This window comes from Peromyscus californicus, unplaced genomic scaffold (genome assembly GCF_007827085.1).
Source record: "Peromyscus californicus insignis strain IS unplaced genomic scaffold, ASM782708v3 Scaffold_5__1_contigs__length_169319896, whole genome shotgun sequence".
Taxonomy (NCBI): Eukaryota; Metazoa; Chordata; class Mammalia; order Rodentia; family Cricetidae; genus Peromyscus; species Peromyscus californicus.
In genome coordinates, this window is record NW_026294573.1 from 62496398 (window position 1) to 62514002 (window position 17605).

General features: G+C 47.7%; 2 protein-coding genes and 1 pseudogene across 2 annotated transcripts; all 3 read right to left on the reverse strand.

Annotated features, from left to right (window-relative positions):
- Positions 1-6037: 6037 nt before the first annotated feature.
- LOC128097002 (interferon alpha-6-like) lies at positions 6038-6625 on the reverse strand. Its single transcript, XM_052717208.1, has one exon. It carries the CDS (start codon positions 6623-6625, stop codon positions 6038-6040), a length of 588 nt encoding a protein of 195 aa, XP_052573168.1.
- A 3877-nt stretch (positions 6626-10502) lies between these two features.
- Positions 10503-11258, reverse strand: LOC128097900 (insulin-induced gene 1 protein-like; annotated as a pseudogene).
- Positions 11259-13483: 2225 nt separating this feature from the next.
- On the reverse strand, positions 13484-14053 carry LOC128097283 (interferon alpha-13-like). Its single transcript, XM_052717686.1, has one exon. The coding sequence runs from the start codon at positions 14051-14053 to the stop codon at positions 13484-13486; it is 570 nt and encodes a 189-aa protein (XP_052573646.1).
- Positions 14054-17605: the final 3552 nt, after the last annotated feature.

A 17605-nucleotide genomic window follows, 5' to 3' on the forward strand; every position in this document is an offset into this window, starting at 1 on the left:
TGGGGGACCACAGGCACTGGGAAGTTCCAGAAGCCACCTGCTGGGTATCCACACCATCTCTTGCACCTACCTGCCTCTCCAGGAAAAGGCCCAGGCCAGGAGCCACAGTGCTCACAACTCATGTGCAGCCTCTATCTCGCTGTGTTGCTTGGTGTAGTCTGAGCTTCTTGTTGGGATTCCTCCACTCTTCAATACCCCGGGGTGCACCTTCCAGTGGGACAGGGGTGGCCTGTGGGGCACCTGAGCTCTTGGGCTTCTCAGTGGGTTCTCAGTCGTCAGCTGATCATTTTGGCCAGGGAAGACCTGGGTCTGCATGAGGCATGGCTCTCTTCTCTTGGGATGGCCTATTATGGGACCTTGGAGGAGAGGAAGGCTAGGCTCTGCAATACCCCTCACCAGGAGCTCCTTAGAATGTTCCGTGAGCAGACTTCCCAGGGATGTGTCTGCAGCTCAGTCTTGAGCCCAGTGTCCTGTCTTGGAATTCTGCTTCTTGTGGGGAATGGATCAGTAAGGGGAGCCTGGGAGGTGAATGTGCCCTGGCAGCAGAGAAGGCAGCTGGGGACAGAGGATAGGAGACCAGAAGTCAGCCTCACTTCTCGGTGGCCCTTAGTGGGCATCAGCAGAAGAACCAGGGACTCAGTACCCAGAGGAGAGCCCGAGGAGTTTGGCAGGAACCTTCCTAGTGCACCCTGCCGACTCTAATCATCCCAGCCCTGGCTTTAGAGAGAAGGAGTCTATGAAGAAGGCAGGGCTGCCTGGCCAGCCAGTGTGGTGTCTGGGTCACTGTGGTGCTCTGCAAGGACTTGCATGATCAGGTCTCCCTCACCTCCAGTGTCCTTTGAGTCAGCTTGTCTACGGGTGGCATTGCCTCATAGCCACCAAACGCACACACACACACACACACACACACACACACACACACACACACACTCCTGCACTCAAGAGCCTAGATCCCTTCCTGAGTCTGTCTATTGCAGTGCTTCTTGAAAGTCGCCTAGAGTCTGTGAACTTGAATAGCTGACATCTTCTGTGAGTCTCATTCTCCATACCAGGCTCTTATTGCTATTTGACGCAGCTGTGTGTCTCCACAGGATAAAGGGAAGGGAAAGCACAAGAGACATGTCTGAGCAACCTGGCAAGCAGCAGGGCCACAAAGAGGGTGACCAGGAAGGGTCTCCTCAGTGTTCCTACACGTGCCTCCTCATGCCTCTGGTCACCCAGTGGCTAGCTTTGGGCTGATAAGCGCAAGGCACTGCTGTCCTGTGAGAACAGATGCAGGCTGAGCGAACAGGGCAGAGTCCTTGTTTGTCTCCTGGAGTATTAGGACAGTCTAGTCGCCCGGTCCCAGTGCACCATCCCAGGTGAATCGCTGGACCCTTACTCCTCCTAGAGTGATGGCCACCCATCTTGCCAACACCAGGGACACAGTTGGCGTCTCCTGTCTTGGTAGGCAAGGAGACACGCAAGGCCCAGGGCTTGCAGGAGGGCCATGCTGGCAGCATTCATCCAGGGGCTTTGCAATCCCTCTCCCTGGGGCCCTTTCAGTGAGCAAAGAGGAGGCAGCCTTCTGCCTCCAGACTCCAGAGTCTTGAGTTCCTAGCTAACAGAAGGAAGCCAGGACCCGCAGAGCTTCAATCCATGTTGCCACCTGGAAAAATCTTTCCCACCCGTGGCTGGTGCCCGACCCCAACCAGGAATGGAAACCGATCGAGAAGATTTGGAATCATAGCTTTATTAGGAAACAGATGCGATATGGCACACCCAGCCCTTCAAGTCTCCCATTCGGAGAGCGTGACGTACGTCGGGATGGTTCAAAGAAATGGATGCTCGTGTCCTCCTTTTCCATTGGGACCCCTTTCACCCGGTTCCGGAGTTGACTCTGTGTGTGTGTGTGTGTGTGTGTGTGTGTGTGTGTGTGTGTGTGTGTGTGTGTTCTGACTTGAGGACTTGAGGCCCTGAGCATGCTGTCAGCTGAGCAGCGGGGATTCCTCCATGGACCTTCTTCTCTTCTTGGGGCTTCTCTCTGCAGGCACTGGGAATGTTGAAAGGGCCACTTGCATTTCCGCTCTGACGATCTCCCAGGAGCAAGGGCTGTATCCCTTTCCCTCGAGATAGCGGGAGATCCCCAAAAAGTAGGTGCGGATGGCCATGGCCAAAGGAGGCGCACAGGACAGGCTTGGCTCCGCTGCTCTCCCCTCCAGCGCTTCCAGGCCACTCAACAGACTAGTGACAAGTTGCCCAAGCGGCCTCTCTGCCCAGGCATCTCTGCTGGCCTCTGTCCCGAAGAGCTGGAGGAGCTGCCTGAGCATCTCGGAGTGGCAACAGGTGGCATCTTCTTTCTGCTTCTCTTGGGTGATCGGCCCTTTCTTCCAGGGACATCTGAAATCCATTCTGTCCTGCAGGCACTGGTGGCCCGGCAGGCTTTTCAGCTGCCCTAACAACCTGGCGGCTTCCCTGCGCTGCAGGTGCAGTCTCCAAGATGCACCCCTGTCCAGTGAGCAGGCTGTGCTGCAGCCCAGCATCACTCCCAGGAGGAGGGGAAGCCCAGGCACCATGCCCAAGCGTAACGATTCCGGAGCTGGCCGACAGGGGGCGCGCGCGTATAGCAAGGCTGCAGACCCATTGGGCACGGAGTTTTGGTTTCTACTTTAATAGTGCAGGCTGAAGGCTCCAGCATTGTTTGGGCTCTGGCTGACCGGGCTCGTGCATTGGCCCGAAATCGAGCGCCGCACAGGAGCCCGATCGATCGCCGGCCTCGTCCTGCCTGAGCTCTGCGGGTTCGGCCCACGGGGGCCTGGAACCTAAGCCCACACGGACTCGCTTGGACAGAGGACTCATTGCGGGCAAAATGTGGAGGCTCCAATCCCAGGGAGCCCCACTTTGTTTGGTTATGGTTTCCTCTGGTCTCAACCTCCCCGCGAGTGGTGTGTTTGGGACTTGGTGGCCTTCCTGCTCTCCCGCAGGAGCTGGGAACCTGGGGAAGCCGGAAGTGGGGTTTGGGAAAGACTAGAGCTCTGCCCGGGAAGGAAGAGGGTCCCAAAGAGGGCACGGGTCAGGGCTTGCCCCAGGCGCGCTCCGGAACCAGCCAGCGCTGACTTCAGCCCAGAGGGACTTGAAGCAGGAGGATCGCGCTCCTGCTGGCCAGCTCTCTGCCTTCTTTTGCTTGAACCACACCCTTAGCGCAATGGCATTTTCAGTGAGATAGATAGCCTCCTCCTCTGCCTCTGTGTGCTTTCTTGAAGTGACCCAGTCTCTGGGCCTCCTCAGATCCACTGTCCCTCTGGAACGGAAACACAAGTTTGAACACCCCTCCTAGTGACTGGACCCGCCCCGCCCCGGCCCTCCCCCCCACCCCCGGATTATGATGATGTCCTCTTCTTCTCAGCTTGCTTTCAGAAATTCTTTCACTGGGTGTCTAGGGAGTTCTAGGGATTGTCGACTTCTCTAATTATTTTATTTTATTTTATTTTATTTTATTTTATATTTGTTTCTCTCTTTCCTGGCTATATGGATCTCTCCCTCATTCTCTCTTGAAACGTTTAGTCAGATCTCTTCTGTCTTTAGCAGAATGGTCCTAAAGCGTGGGCATTGGGCTCCTCTTGCCGGCCTGAGGCTCCAAGTACTTCTCTGTTGTTTCAGTGGGTGGAGCCTGGTGACTCTGATGGAGGTTTGTGGAAGCAGTGCAGGGCAACCTGAACCTGCTGTTTGTCCAGCAGGCTTTCAGGAGTTCCCAGGGCCTCCTTTGCCCTTCTTCACCCCAGGAGCAGTGTTCCCGGAGGGAGGTCCTCTGTCCCTCTGCCGCTGACCCTTCTTCACTCACAAGGACATCGGATCCCAGTAGTCAGTCAGCCCCGCTCAGCTGCCTTCTCCTCTTCCCCAGGCAACTTCATGACTCCCGGGCAGACCACAGGACACTCTGATCCCAAGAAGCTGACCTCAGGAACAACAGCAGCACCTACACAGGTGGTTTTCAAGGAGATTGAGAGTGGGGAAAGCACCAATGTCTCTCAACTCCCAAGCACTCCATACAACGAACAGGAATGGGAAAGGGACGTGCAACCCGGGAACTGACACCACCTTGGAAGTTGAATGAAGTGCTGGGGGACCACAGGCACTGGGAAGTTCCAGAAGCCACCTGCTGGGTATCCACACCATCTCTTGCACCTACCTGCCTCTCCAGGAAAAGGCCCAGGCCAGGAGCCACAGTGCTCACAACTCATGTGCAGCCTCTATCTCGCTGTGTTGCTTGGTGTAGTCTGAGCTTCTTGTTGGGATTCCTCCACTCTTCAATACCCCGGGGTGCACCTTCCAGTGGGACAGGGGTGGCCTGTGGGGCACCTGAGCTCTTGGGCTTCTCAGTGGGTTCTCAGTCGTCAGCTGATCATTTTGGCCAGGGAAGACCTGGGTCTGCATGAGGCATGGCTCTCTTCTCTTGGGATGGCCTATTATGGGACCTTGGAGGAGAGGAAGGCTAGGCTCTGCAATACCCCTCACCAGGAGCTCCTTAGAATGTTCCGTGAGCAGACTTCCCAGGGATGTGTCTGCAGCTCAGTCTTGAGCCCAGTGTCCTGTCTTGGAATTCTGCTTCTTGTGGGGAATGGATCAGTAAGGGGAGCCTGGGAGGTGAATGTGCCCTGGCAGCAGAGAAGGCAGCTGGGGACAGAGGATAGGAGACCAGAAGTCAGCCTCACTTCTCGGTGGCCCTTAGTGGGCATCAGCAGAAGAACCAGGGACTCAGTACCCAGAGGAGAGCCCGAGGAGTTTGGCAGGAACCTTCCTAGTGCACCCTGCCGACTCTAATCATCCCAGCCCTGGCTTTAGAGAGAAGGAGTCTATGAAGAAGGCAGGGCTGCCTGGCCAGCCAGTGTGGTGTCTGGGTCACTGTGGTGCTCTGCAAGGACTTGCATGATCAGGTCTCCCTCACCTCCAGGGTCCTTTGAGTCAGCTTGTCTACGGGTGGCATTGCCTCATAGCCACCAAACGCACACACACACACACACACACACACACACACACACACACACACACACACACACACTCCTGCACTCAAGAGCCTAGATCCCTTCCTGAGTCTGTCTATTGCAGTGCTTCTTGAAAGTCGCCTAGAGTCTGTGAACTTGAATAGCTGACATCTTCTGTGAGTCTCATTCTCCATACCAGGCTCTTATTGCTATTTGACGCAGCTGTGTGTCTCCACAGGATAAAGGGAAGGGAACGTACAAGAGACATGTCTGAGCAACCTGGCAAGCAGCAGGGCCACAAAGAGGGTGACCAGGAAGGGTCTCCTCAGTGTTCCTACACGTGCCTCCTCATGCCTCTGGTCACCCAGTGGCTAGCTTTGGGCTGATAAGCGCAAGGCACTGCTGTCCTGTGAGAACAGATGCAGGCTGAGCGAACAGGTCAGAGTCCTTGTTTGTCTCCTGGAGTATTAGGACAGTCTTGTCGCCCGGTCCCAGTGCACCATCCCAGGTGAATCGCTGGACCCTTACTCCTCCTAGAGTGATGGCCACCCATCTTGCCAACACCAGGGACACAGTTGGCGTCTCCTGTCTTGGTAGGCAAGGAGACACGCAAGGCCCAGGGCTTGCAGGAGGGCCATGCTGGCAGCATTCATCCAGGGGCTTTGCAATCCCTCTCCCTGGGGCCCTTTCAGTGAGCAAAGAGGAGGCAGCCTTCTGCCTCCAGACTCCAGAGTCTTGAGTTCCTAGCTAACAGAAGGAAGCCAGGACCCGCAGAGCTTCAATCCATGTTGCCACCTGGAAAAATCTTTCCCACCCGTGGCTGGTGCCCGACCCCAACCAGGAATGGAAACCGATCGAGAAGATTTGGAATCATAGCTTTATTAGGAAACAGATGCGATATGGCACACCCAGCCCTTCAAGTCTCCCATTCGGAGAGCGTGACGTACGTCGGGATGGTTCAAAGAAATGGATGCTCGTGTCCTCCTTTTCCATTGGGACCCCTTTCACCCGGTTCCGGAGTTGACTCTGTGTGTGTGTGTGTTCTGACTTGAGGACTTGAGGCCCTGAGCATGCTGTCAGCTGAGCAGCGGGAATTCCTCCATGGACCTTCTTCTCTTCTTGGGGCTTCTCTCTGCAGGCACTGGGAATGTTGAAAGGGCCACTTGCATTTCCGCTCTGACGATCTCCCAGGAGCAAGGGCTGTATCCCTTTCCCTCGAGATAGCGGGAGATCCCCAAAAAGTAGGTGCGGATGGCCATGGCCAAAGGAGGCGCACAGGACAGGCTTGGCTCCGCTGCTCTCCCCTCCAGCGCTTCCAGGCCACTCAACAGACTAGTGACAAGTTGCCCAAGCGGCCTCTCTGCCCAGGCATCTCTGCTGGCCTCTGTCCCGAAGAGCTGGAGGAGCTGCCTGAGCATCTCGGAGTGGCAACAGGTGGCATCTTCTTTCTGCTTCTCTTGGGTGATCCGCCCTTTCTTCCAGGGACATCTGAAATCCATTCTGTCCTGCAGGCACTGGTGGCCCGGCAGGCTTTTCAGCTGCCCTAACAACCTGGCGGCTTCCCTGTGCTGCAGGTGCAGTCTCCAAGATGCACCCCTGTCCAGTGAGCAGGCTGTGCTGCAGCCCAGCATCACTCCCAGGAGGAGGGGAAGCCCAGGCACCATGCCCAAGCGTAACGATTCCGGAGCTGGCCGACAGGGGGCGCGCGCGTATAGCAAGGCTGCAGACCCATTGGGCACGGAGTTTTGGTTTCTACTTTAATAGTGCAGGCTGAAGGCTCCAGCATTGTTTGGGCTCTGGCTGACCGGGCTCGTGCATTGGCCCGAAATCGAGCGCCGCACAGGAGCCCGATCGATCGCCGGCCTCGTCCTGCCTGAGCTCTGCGGGTTCGGCCCACGGGGGCCTGGAACCTAAGCCCACACGGACTCGCTTGGACAGAGGACTCATTGCGGGCAAAATGTGGAGGCTCCAATCCCAGGGAGCCCCACTTTGTTTGGTTATGGTTTCCTCTGGTCTCAACCTCCCCGCCAGTGGTGTGTTTGGGACTTGGTGGCCTTCCTGCTCTCCCGCAGGAGCTGGCAACCTGGGGAAGCCGGAAGTGGGGGGTGGGAAAGACCAGAGCTCTGCCCGGGAAGGAAGAGGGTCCCAAAGAGGGCATGGTCAGGGCTTGCCCCAGGCGCGCTCCGGAACCAGCCAGCGCTGACTTCAGCCCTGAAGGACTTGAAGCAGGAGTTTTGTGCTCCTGCTGGCCAGCTCTCTGCCTTCTTTTGCTTGAACCACACACACAGTCCAGTGGCATTTTCGGTAAGATAGATAGCCTCCTCCTCTGCCTCAGTGTGCTTTCTTGAAGTGACCCATTCTCTGCTACTCCTCAGATACACTGTCCCTCTAGAACCAAAACAGAAGTTTCAATTCCTCTCCCCCTGTCATTACCCTCTCCGCTCCCTCCCCTTTGTGGATTATTATTATATCCTTTTTTCAGTGCATTGTGAGAATTTTTTTTTCTGGATATCTATGGAGTTCTCTGAGTTGTTGGCTTCTCTTTATTTTTTTATGTTTTGTTTCTCTCTTCCCTGGCTATATGTATCTCTCCTTTATTCTCTCCTTATATGTTTATTGAGATCTCTATTCTCTTTAGCTGAATGTTCTGAATACATTGGTGTTGTGCTCCTCCTGCTGGGTATAAGCTCCATGTGCCCTTTGTTATGACAGTTGCTGGCCCCTGGTGATGTCTTTGATGAAGGTTTTTGGAAGCAGTCCATAAACTTTTAATTTTGTCGTTCTTCTGATTATGTGTTTCTTTTTTGTTTTCAAGTTTTTCATTTCTTCACTTGTTACATCTCTGTGGATATTCTTTTTCATTTTTTTGTCAATCCAATTTTTCCATCCTCATTTATACATGACTTACATGTGCATATAACGTTTCTCAAATCTACATATACTTTGAAGTATGTTCATCTTGTTTCTCTGTCTCTCTTTTGTCTCTCATATTTTCACTTAAGGAATGCTCTATCTTTCTCTTCTGAATGCTATACTCCTTTGATTATTGTGCACACTATTAATCGAATTTGCCTTTCTGTGCAGTTTTCTTCCTTGTTTCCATCTTTGTGTTTTCTACCTATTGTCATTAGATTGTAGTCTATCTTAGTTTTTAGATGAGCAGTAGATATTTTTTCCTATTTGTTAAGTTTATTTTCATTCTATTCATGTTCTTACTGTACAATTAATTCTGACACCACCTTTTCTTGTTCGTTTTCTCAAGTTACATGGGTTGACTTGGTCAATGTGCACACAGCCACAAGTTCCATCCCCATGTGGTCTTTCTTTGTAGGCTAGGGTATGCGTTGCTTTTGTGTTTATGTCTTGTCTTCTTTGAGTGGTTGCAAAGATCCTTCAAATTATCTTTGAGCTATGTCTGTATTGTCTGAGCTCTTTCCAAAATTGTTGTGTGTAAACGTTACCAATAAAGCAGGAAGACTTATACCTGTATCCTCTCTACTCAGGTACAAAATGGATTGTCAGCCTATACATAATAGCAGCAAATAAAAATCTATTTCCTGTCCTCATTACCTTGTGTGGAATCCTAATTTGGATTTATATCTCTACCTATGTCATTAATTATAGAACTATACACCCTATTGCCAATTATACTTCTGTAATTTCATGATTCAGTAGGCACCTAATGTTATTCAATAATTTTTCCTCTGTATTTTTTATGACAAGCTTTTTTTTTGGTTTTGAATCTTTAATAACAATTTCAAGAAAGGGAAAAGAGCACAATGCTGCAAACTTAGTGTAAATGTGAACGTCAATGGGTGTTCCTATCTGGGACAGTGAATGTGGTTGGTACTAATTACCATTTTTACAAATTCAGTCACTTTGGTTCAGTGTGCCTATAGTAAACTATTGGCACGTACATCCTTTGTTTGATTCACAGTGTTTGGCTACATTATTTCTAAAAGATTTATTTCCAGTTTAAGAGGAAACACCTCACTGGATACAATCAAGTACATTACCAGGTTCACTTGCTTTGCTTCTAGTCACTTGTGGTTTTCATAAGACAGTTAAATCTTAGCTGAAGAATGCCTTCAAAGGACCAATCATTTGTTTTCATTTTCAGGAAATTTCAAGGATTGTTCCAAAGTTCAGAACAACCCATTTTCTCTCAACCAAAGTAGTTTTTGAAAACCAATTTATTCCAGACATTTGCCTCAAAACAAAATAAGCAAAACCCCAATGAGCATCACCATGTGAATGAACCCCAAACCAAATGTCCACACAGGCGCCAAGCTCCTGTCCTGCCTGGGGATCAAATTCTGCTTCATCGAGTCAGTGCCACAGAATTGAAGCAAAACAAACCCACTTGCATTGCAGAATACAAAAAAGGGCAAATTTGTAAGTAAAGATTACTAAACTTATAGAGCTGGAGTATGTCAGAGGACTAGGGTGTAGTGGAGGGTGTGACCCAGGGAGCATCACATCTGATACTAATATTTTGAGCTCACCTCCACACAGCTCTGAAATGACCTGAGAACCTTTCTCTGGAAGAGCTCATGCATTAAAATAAACAAACAAACAAACAACAAACAAATAAAATATTTAAGAGAATACAAGACTCAGATTGGTTTTCATACACATTGCACTTGAAGCCGAAGACCCAGTACTTGCAAATTAGGTCCCATGTGGTCTATGCCATTAACACATACAGGGCACTGCGTGTTTAATGCAGTGACATGATGTGTGCACTCAACCTTTTACAAGGTGATCACAGATTGCAAGCTCCATTCAGCTGTGAAAAAGTCCTCTCCACTCTGGAGTGACAGAAACAATTTTGGCTCATTAACACTGAAACAGCAGAGACACTCTTAGTCCAGATCTTGGACAAAACGTCATGTAAATGGAGGTGAAATCACAGTGCGGAGTCACGACATTGTGTGTCCTTGGCTCTCAGCAGGATTGTCTATAAACCTCTGACCGTGAAAAGCATAGTTCCCACACGGATGAGACCCACATGTGAGAGTCTACCTGCGAGCTTCCTGGAGATGTGGCTGCACTGGGAATGGTAATGTGACCGTCCTTCAACTCACTGCTGTTCCCTGCCTCACACAACCCTCTATTTTAATTCTGAATAAATATTCTTACTACATGTTCTTTATGTCTGTTAAGCACTATCAACCTCTCTCCTTTAGGCGCTGACAGGTTGGTAGTTCATTTTGATCCAAGGCTTTGAAATACAGCCACTTGCTCTGATTGATGAAGAAAATATAATACTTGGGAAGCTAGCCTTCCATCCCACGCTCACATACAGCCTGGGATGGAATGTTCCAGTACGGACAGGTGTGAGGGTGGGTGAGCAAGGTAAGACTTTTATGTAAGTTGTCCTTGCCTCCATTTGTTAGTCGAGACCATGTGAACCCTTCTTCAGGAGTCTTTTATCATCGTCAGCCCAGTCTAAATGGGACATTGAGGAAAAAGCGTCTTCATCACACCCAGCACCAGTGTCCCCTCATCCTGCCTCTGCTCTGAACCATGCTCTGAAGCTCAGTCACTGTGGAGCTTTGCCGGATCACCCATAGCTAACTGCTGTCCTGTGTTTCCCACTGTGATGCCTCCTGAGAAAAATACGCATGGGAGCCAAGAACAAATACAGAGGAAATCTGAGGATGTATACTGGCAGACACCACCATACACAAGAAACTGAGTGATCAGCGTAGCTAGGAAGGCGATGATGAGCCCAAGCCTAAGGCTGCTTCTGGGGCAATCAATCGTCCAGTCCACCACAGGCCCAAAGACAGGCTGTTAAAATCAAGTACAGCTGAACATTATTGACAAAATCCAATTGGGCATTGGCATGATTGATGCCAACGAACACTGCAATATAACACATGACTGGGTCACGCTCTTATGTGGTTCTCCCAGGTGACGTCACTATAGGGGTACAGAAGGCTGACAACTGTGGCTGCATGGGGCCACCCACCAGGTAGAGGAGAAGACGTTGGCGATCACCTTGTCAGGGAGGAGCGTGGCATTCTGCTGGATCTGTAGCAGGTTGAGCACCAGAGCAGGACCATGCCTAATGAGAAGAGCATGAGGCTCCGGGGCACCAGGCCATGTGGCAGTCACCAGGCCACACACTGCATTCTGCTGTTCTGGCTCTCTGGCCCCGGGGCTTAGGCTCTAGGGATCTGGGAGGCCCTGCTGACAGCAGGCTGCCTCAGTCATGCTTCTCGGGAGGCTGTACGGGTTTGCGGTGCCAGCACTTGGGCAGCTCCAGATGAGGCTGTGCAGCCTGGGCATCCAAGGCCAGGCACATACCACAATAGCACATGTAGCATACCCAAAGAGCCTAGGAGTAGTCCCTGACTAATATTTTTTTTGTGAATGAACATATTATTATTTTTGTATCATTTTGCATAAATAGAATCACATAAATAATGAAGTTTTGTGTTTTTTCCCTGTGAATCTGAACAATACAATATAGCATGAACTATGTTAACCTTATCCATTTATATTTCTTGATAATTTTGTAGTCTGTTACTTCAATACTCACAGTAATGTGTAAGCATATGATGTGAATTATGGTGTTTGAAAGAGAATGGTTCCTGTCTAAGTTAGGGTTTGTATTGCTGTGACGAGACACCATGACCACAGCAACTCTTATAAAGAAAAACATTTAATTGGGCCTGGCTTACGCTTCAGAGGTTTAGTCCATTATCATCATGGTGGTAAACATGGCAACATGCAGGCAGACATGGTGCTGGAGAAGAAGCTGAGAGTTCTGCATTTTGATCCACAGGCAGAAAAAGGAAACTGTCACATTAGACCAAGCTTGAACATGTAAGACCTCAAAGCCCACCTCCACAGTGGCACACTTCCTACAAAATGGCACACCTACTCCAACAAAGCCATATCTCCTAATAGTGCCACTCCCCATGGGACAAGATTCAAACATATGAGTCTATGGAGGCCTTTCCTATTCAAACCACCACATAATCCAAATCCCCCCCCCCAAAAAAAATGATGTTTCTCCCAGAAGTATCACTTTTAAAACAAATATGGAACCATGAAGATACAAAAGCATAAAAGCAGTGTTGTGGTGTCACAATATCTGAATTCACATTACAACTATATGTCTAAGAGAGCGTTACTGCAGGATTACTATTCCTTACCACAGAAACCTCTCACAGTCAATGGCAATAAACACAGAGACCCACAACTGATCCATCTACACAAAATAAAGGACTGACTTCCTGCCCCAAGGATCATTGTAGAAGAAGGAGCAGAAGAATTGTAAGATCCAGAGGCAGTGGATGATGACCATAGCAAAGCAGTGTTCTCGGACACAGCAGGGCAGTTGCACTAATGAACCGAGAGTGGCTATGACCTAATGGAAAAGACCAGGCCGGACAAAGTCCCAGCTTGGAAAATGGAGGAAAGTTCTCTTCTAGCTGAGGAACTGTGGCAGTTGATAGCTTCTGAGAGAGAGATTCAGTTGTCCTCAGGGTTGGAGCCCCTGAGAGAGGCTTTCTAGGCTCCAGGAGATGGCCATGTATCCATGCACTACTGGAAGCTCCAAGAGAAGAAGGGTGAGAAGGAGGAGGAAGAGGAGTAGGAGGACAAGAAAAACCATGAAAACTGAGAGGGAATAGTAGTGTTGCAAAGGATTAATTTTAGAGGCGTTTCACTTCCCTGGTGGGATTTAATTGAGGGATGTTTAATGAGGCTGTATGAATGGGGTTGACTTCCTGATTTCTTCTTGGTGTGTTTGTCTGTGGTATTCAGGCAGGCTAATCACTTTTCTGTGATCTGTTTCTATCACTGTACATGATCTCACTCATATTTGGAACCCAAAACTGTTAAAATCATAGAAGTTGAGAGTAGATGATGGTTACCAGAGGTCATGGAGGTCAGAGGGAGGATTCCTCTGGGAAATATATGTCAAAGAAGACTAAGTCACAATGTGACAGGAGCAAGATTCTCTGGCTTCCTACCAGGCAGTATGCTGGCTTTACATACAGAGAATACTATATACTGGGAGAAGTAGAGTGACAGATTTAGGGTTTGTCTAAACTCTATGCAGTGAACATTTGTATCCAGTGCAATTTTCAATATTCTGTCCATTTGTAAAATTTTTATGGTTTGGAGTATCAACTAAAAAGATTGAAATATTTTGAAAAGATACAAAATTAACAAATCAAAAGTGTTTTGTACAGCAAATTTGAATGGGATTCAAAATAATTTAATTGCATATGATCGTTTGTTACATTAAAGAAAATACAAAACTACAAGATTTAATTTAAATAACTTAAATTACATAAATAGTAAAATAAATACACACATAATACACAGAGATACCCAAATGGATGCAGAAACAAATGCCCTTACACATAGATAAAATTTGTGCTGTTTTGCTGAAACATCTAGGTAGGTTGATTGAATTCATGTTAAAATAAATGAGTCTTTAAAGGATAATTTATGCAGTGTTGTAGCCCAGGAGAATTCTCACCACTTTGGTTGGGGACTTACTTCTCCTCAGTCAATCCTGCCAGCAGGTTGGCTGAGGAAGACAGGGCTCTCCTGACTTCTGCTCTGACCACCTCCCAGGCACAGGGGCTGTGTTTCTTCTCCTTCAGGTAGACAGTGATCTTGTGGAAGTATTTCCTCACAGCCACCAGGGAGTCTTCCTGGCTCAGGGAAGGTTCCTGTACCTCACCTTGCTCCATCAGACAGGCTTGCAGGTCATTGAGCAGCTGGTGGAGCTCATCACAGAATGTGTCTAGGAGGGTTGTCTCCCAAGCAGCAAATGATTCATTGGAGGTGAAGAGGGTCAGGACCTGTTGGATCAGCTCACCCAGGACCTGGATGGCTTGAGCCTTCTGGATCTGCTGGGCATCCACCTTCTCCAGAGGGAATGCAAAGTCCATTCTGTCCTTCAGGCAGGAGAGAGGGGAGAGTCTCCTCATTTGTGCCAGGAATGTGGAGGCTCTCTTGTTCCTGAGGTGATGAGTCTGAGGCAGGTCACATCCCAGACAGCAGCTTGACCAGTAGTGCATCACCACCAGGAATGTCAGGAGAGCACAGGGCCTGGCCATTGTGGATGTTGCAGATGCTGCTGGTCCTCTGGGCTCTGTGGTCCTGAACCTTGCTCTTTAGAGTCTCTGAAGACCATGCTGTGTGCATCTGTCTTATATAGGGGAAAACACCACTTTCCATTTTCTGGATGCCCTCCCCCTCATTTCCCAATTGTCTTTTCACTTTCTTTAACTCATTCTCTGATTGTTTTTGGGAATTTTTTCTAAGCCATTTTGGTTTTCATCTTTGCTTCCTCTTTCACTGCTGCCCTCAGAAAGCTGTTTTACAGTTTTTTTCTAAATAGAATTATCGTTAACTATTACTCCACAGACAGACACCCTTTGTTTGAAACGTACACATCTATTGTAAAGACAAAATTTTTCTCTAAAAATTATATTTCAAAGTTATTGTAGTTCACTTTATATTTTTTATTTCTATCATTTAAATAAATATTTGTCATAATGTATGGTATGATGCAAAAAGTGTTCCTAAGCTAAAGTATTGATGCAATGGTATACTTTAAATTTTTCCAATGTTTAAAGACTAAAACTTATTTTCTTCAAATTGCTTTCATTAATTCTACTATTAATTTATATAAAATGTTAATTGAATTAACAGTGTGTCTTAGTTATTCATCCAATGATTGTCATGCCTTCATCAGGTCTCGGTGTGTAAAGGCTTGTTGTTCAGGCTTGATGAGCTGTATTTGATTTCTGGAACCCATTGCTGAAATAAAGAAACTGACTCCTATAAGGTGGGCTCCAACCACTATGTTCACAATTTGACAACCTTGTGCCTGCAAACACACATTCAGTGTATGCAGGTACACACAGAGCCCCCCAACCATGACACACATACACACTAACACAGATACACACACTCATTCATGAACATCCACAAACACACAGACACACACTCTCATATACACATGCACAGGACACATAAACACACTCACACACATACCATCACACACAGATACATACTCACAGACAGAGAGCATTGATACACCATCACACAATTATGTACATACATACACCAACACACAAATATCCACGCATATACACACTCAGAGATAGACAAACACATGCACACACATACACATATTCCCACAATACGCACACATAAACAGACTCGCACACACATGCACACAGACACACACATACACATATTCTCACACTTAATACAGATTTTCAACACATATACACACAGCTATACAAGAAAACACACAAGCACACACCAATGTACACATTCCAACACATACAAATATATACCATCATTCAAAGATAAACACTCACACACATGCACAAATTTCCACATATAAACACATTTATACAAACACACACATATGCACAATCACACATTCCACACATATATACAACATACACAAACTAACACACAGAAACATACATGCATAGCCTTACACATACATTAACATACATACTTTTTCACATATATACACAAACACAATACATACACACAGACACACATGCACACACACTCAAACTGATACACATGTATAGTCACACACAAATACTTGCATAGACACACACTCACATACATACACAAGAGTGAGAAGCTATTAAAAATGTCAAAGGTTAATTTTCACTTATTTTGTCTCACAAATTTGAACATTAACTCCATGGATTTTCGGATCCATCGCATAGTAGGAAGACAATGGGACTCAAAAAGTCACTCACTTCATGGTGGCCAAAGATGCAGACAGGGACAAAGTGTGTCCTTAGATGGAGCCCCCTAACCTTCCTCCAGCAAAGCCTCGCTACCTAGTAGTCCATTCATCTCTAACAAACAACGGGTTTTCACTGATACAGTTTGTTCCTTGAGGATTATGAAGGCTCATGTTCCCTGTGAACACTGATCCCATGAGTACCAGCTTCCAGCACAGGAAACCTCAAGAGACATTCCATATCCAAACCACACATAGGTAAAGTGTCTGAACACTCGATTTCAAAGGCTTAGGATCTCAAATACTATGCCATGAGTACTATTACAATCATACCAAATTTATAATCATTTTAATCAGCATGTGATGTTTATCCTCATGCACAGGACACTGCAATATGGCTGAGTCCCTGTAAACAACGTTTGTGTCACATCATAAGAGAAGCAGTTCTATGTCTCCTACAGCAGCTAGGGATCTGCAGGGTCATTTCTGTGTGTGTGGAATATCAAAGTCTTTGTCTTCATTCTGTAAATAATAAATTAATTAATTTAAATAACCACAACAATAATGTTACATTTGTTTTATGTTATGTAAAAGCCCTTCTGTGTAGGATAACATTAGAGTCATTATTCCCCTCACCTCCAAACCGCATCTAACTAGAATATTTGCTTCTCTACTGTTGATAATTTCTTTGGAAACATGTCCCCTTGTAGAGAGCCATGCACAGCCACGCCTCAAAGATGGCGCCGGCGTCCGGCTTCCGCCTTCCCGATGGCAGGTGTTCTCTGGGATAAACAACTCCTTATTTGGCTTGGGCGTGGAATCTGGCTTGCTTGTGTATGTCTGACCCTATCGGCATTGTCCACGTGGCACTACAGGGTTGGTTGCCCAGTGGCTATAAAGGGCGTGGGCTGGCTTTCCCCGGAGTCAGAAGATGGCTTTCCCCGGGGTCAGTAGATTGTTCAAGGTTCCTGAATAAACTGCTTGGTGAAGAGCCTGGTGTTGCGTCTTCCTTGCTGGTCAAGGCGGATGCGACAAGTGGTGGCCCGTACGGGGAACCTTTAAGGCTCAGAACTCTTCGCAGTCAGGGCAGTGCACTGGTAAGTCCCCAGGTAAGGTGGGGATCTGCGACAAAAGCGGGAAAATTAAAACATAGAGCCGCGACAAAAGCGGACGGGAAAATTAAAGAGTAGAGCCGAGACAAGAGCGGATGGGAAAATTAAAATGTAGAGCCACCATAAAAGCAGATGGAAAAATTAAAGAAAGTGAAAGCAGATGAAGGCAAAAGTGCTGCTAGTATCATGGGCGCAACTTCTTTGCACCCAATTTTTCTGGCTCTTAACGAGCTGCTCCTTTCAAAGAAATTAGAGATTAAGAAGAGTACTTTAGAAAGATTTCTAGAGGAATGTGATGTCGTGGCACCTTGGTTTGCAGTTTCCAGAAGCCTCACGGTAGCTTCCTGGGAAAAGTTAGGCCATGATCTAGACTTCGCTGCAGAACAAGGGATGCTTAAACATGGGGTTAGACCAGTTTGGAAATTAGTGAGAGGGTGTCTGAAAGACCAGCGCTGCAGCGATGCGGTAGAGAATGGGCAGGCAGCCTTAGAAATGTTGCAGGAGGAAAGATCAGAAAAGGCCATGTCTGCTAAAGCATCGTCTACCAGAAGTAAAACAAAAAAGGGGGAAGAAAAAACAAGGTTATATCCTGACCTTTCGGACCTAGAGCGTTCTGAGTCCCCATCTCTTCCCCTGATTCTGATGATGTAGAGTCATTATGTGAAACCTTGCAGAGCGTGAGAATAAGAAAGAAAAGGGGTAGAAATAAAGGAGAAAGAGAAAGAATTAAAGGATGTGAGTCTGAGTGTTTAGCCGCTCCCTCAGCTCCTCCACTG

What these genes read in the sequence shown, in the direction of transcription:
- LOC128097002 (XM_052717208.1), bottom strand. Translation starts at nt 6,625, where the DNA reads ATGGTGCCTGGGCTTCCCCTCCTCCTGGGAGTGATGCTGGGCTGCAGC.
- LOC128097283 (XM_052717686.1), bottom strand. Translation starts at nt 14,053, where the DNA reads ATGGCCAGGCCCTGTGCTCTCCTGACATTCCTGGTGGTGATGCACTAC.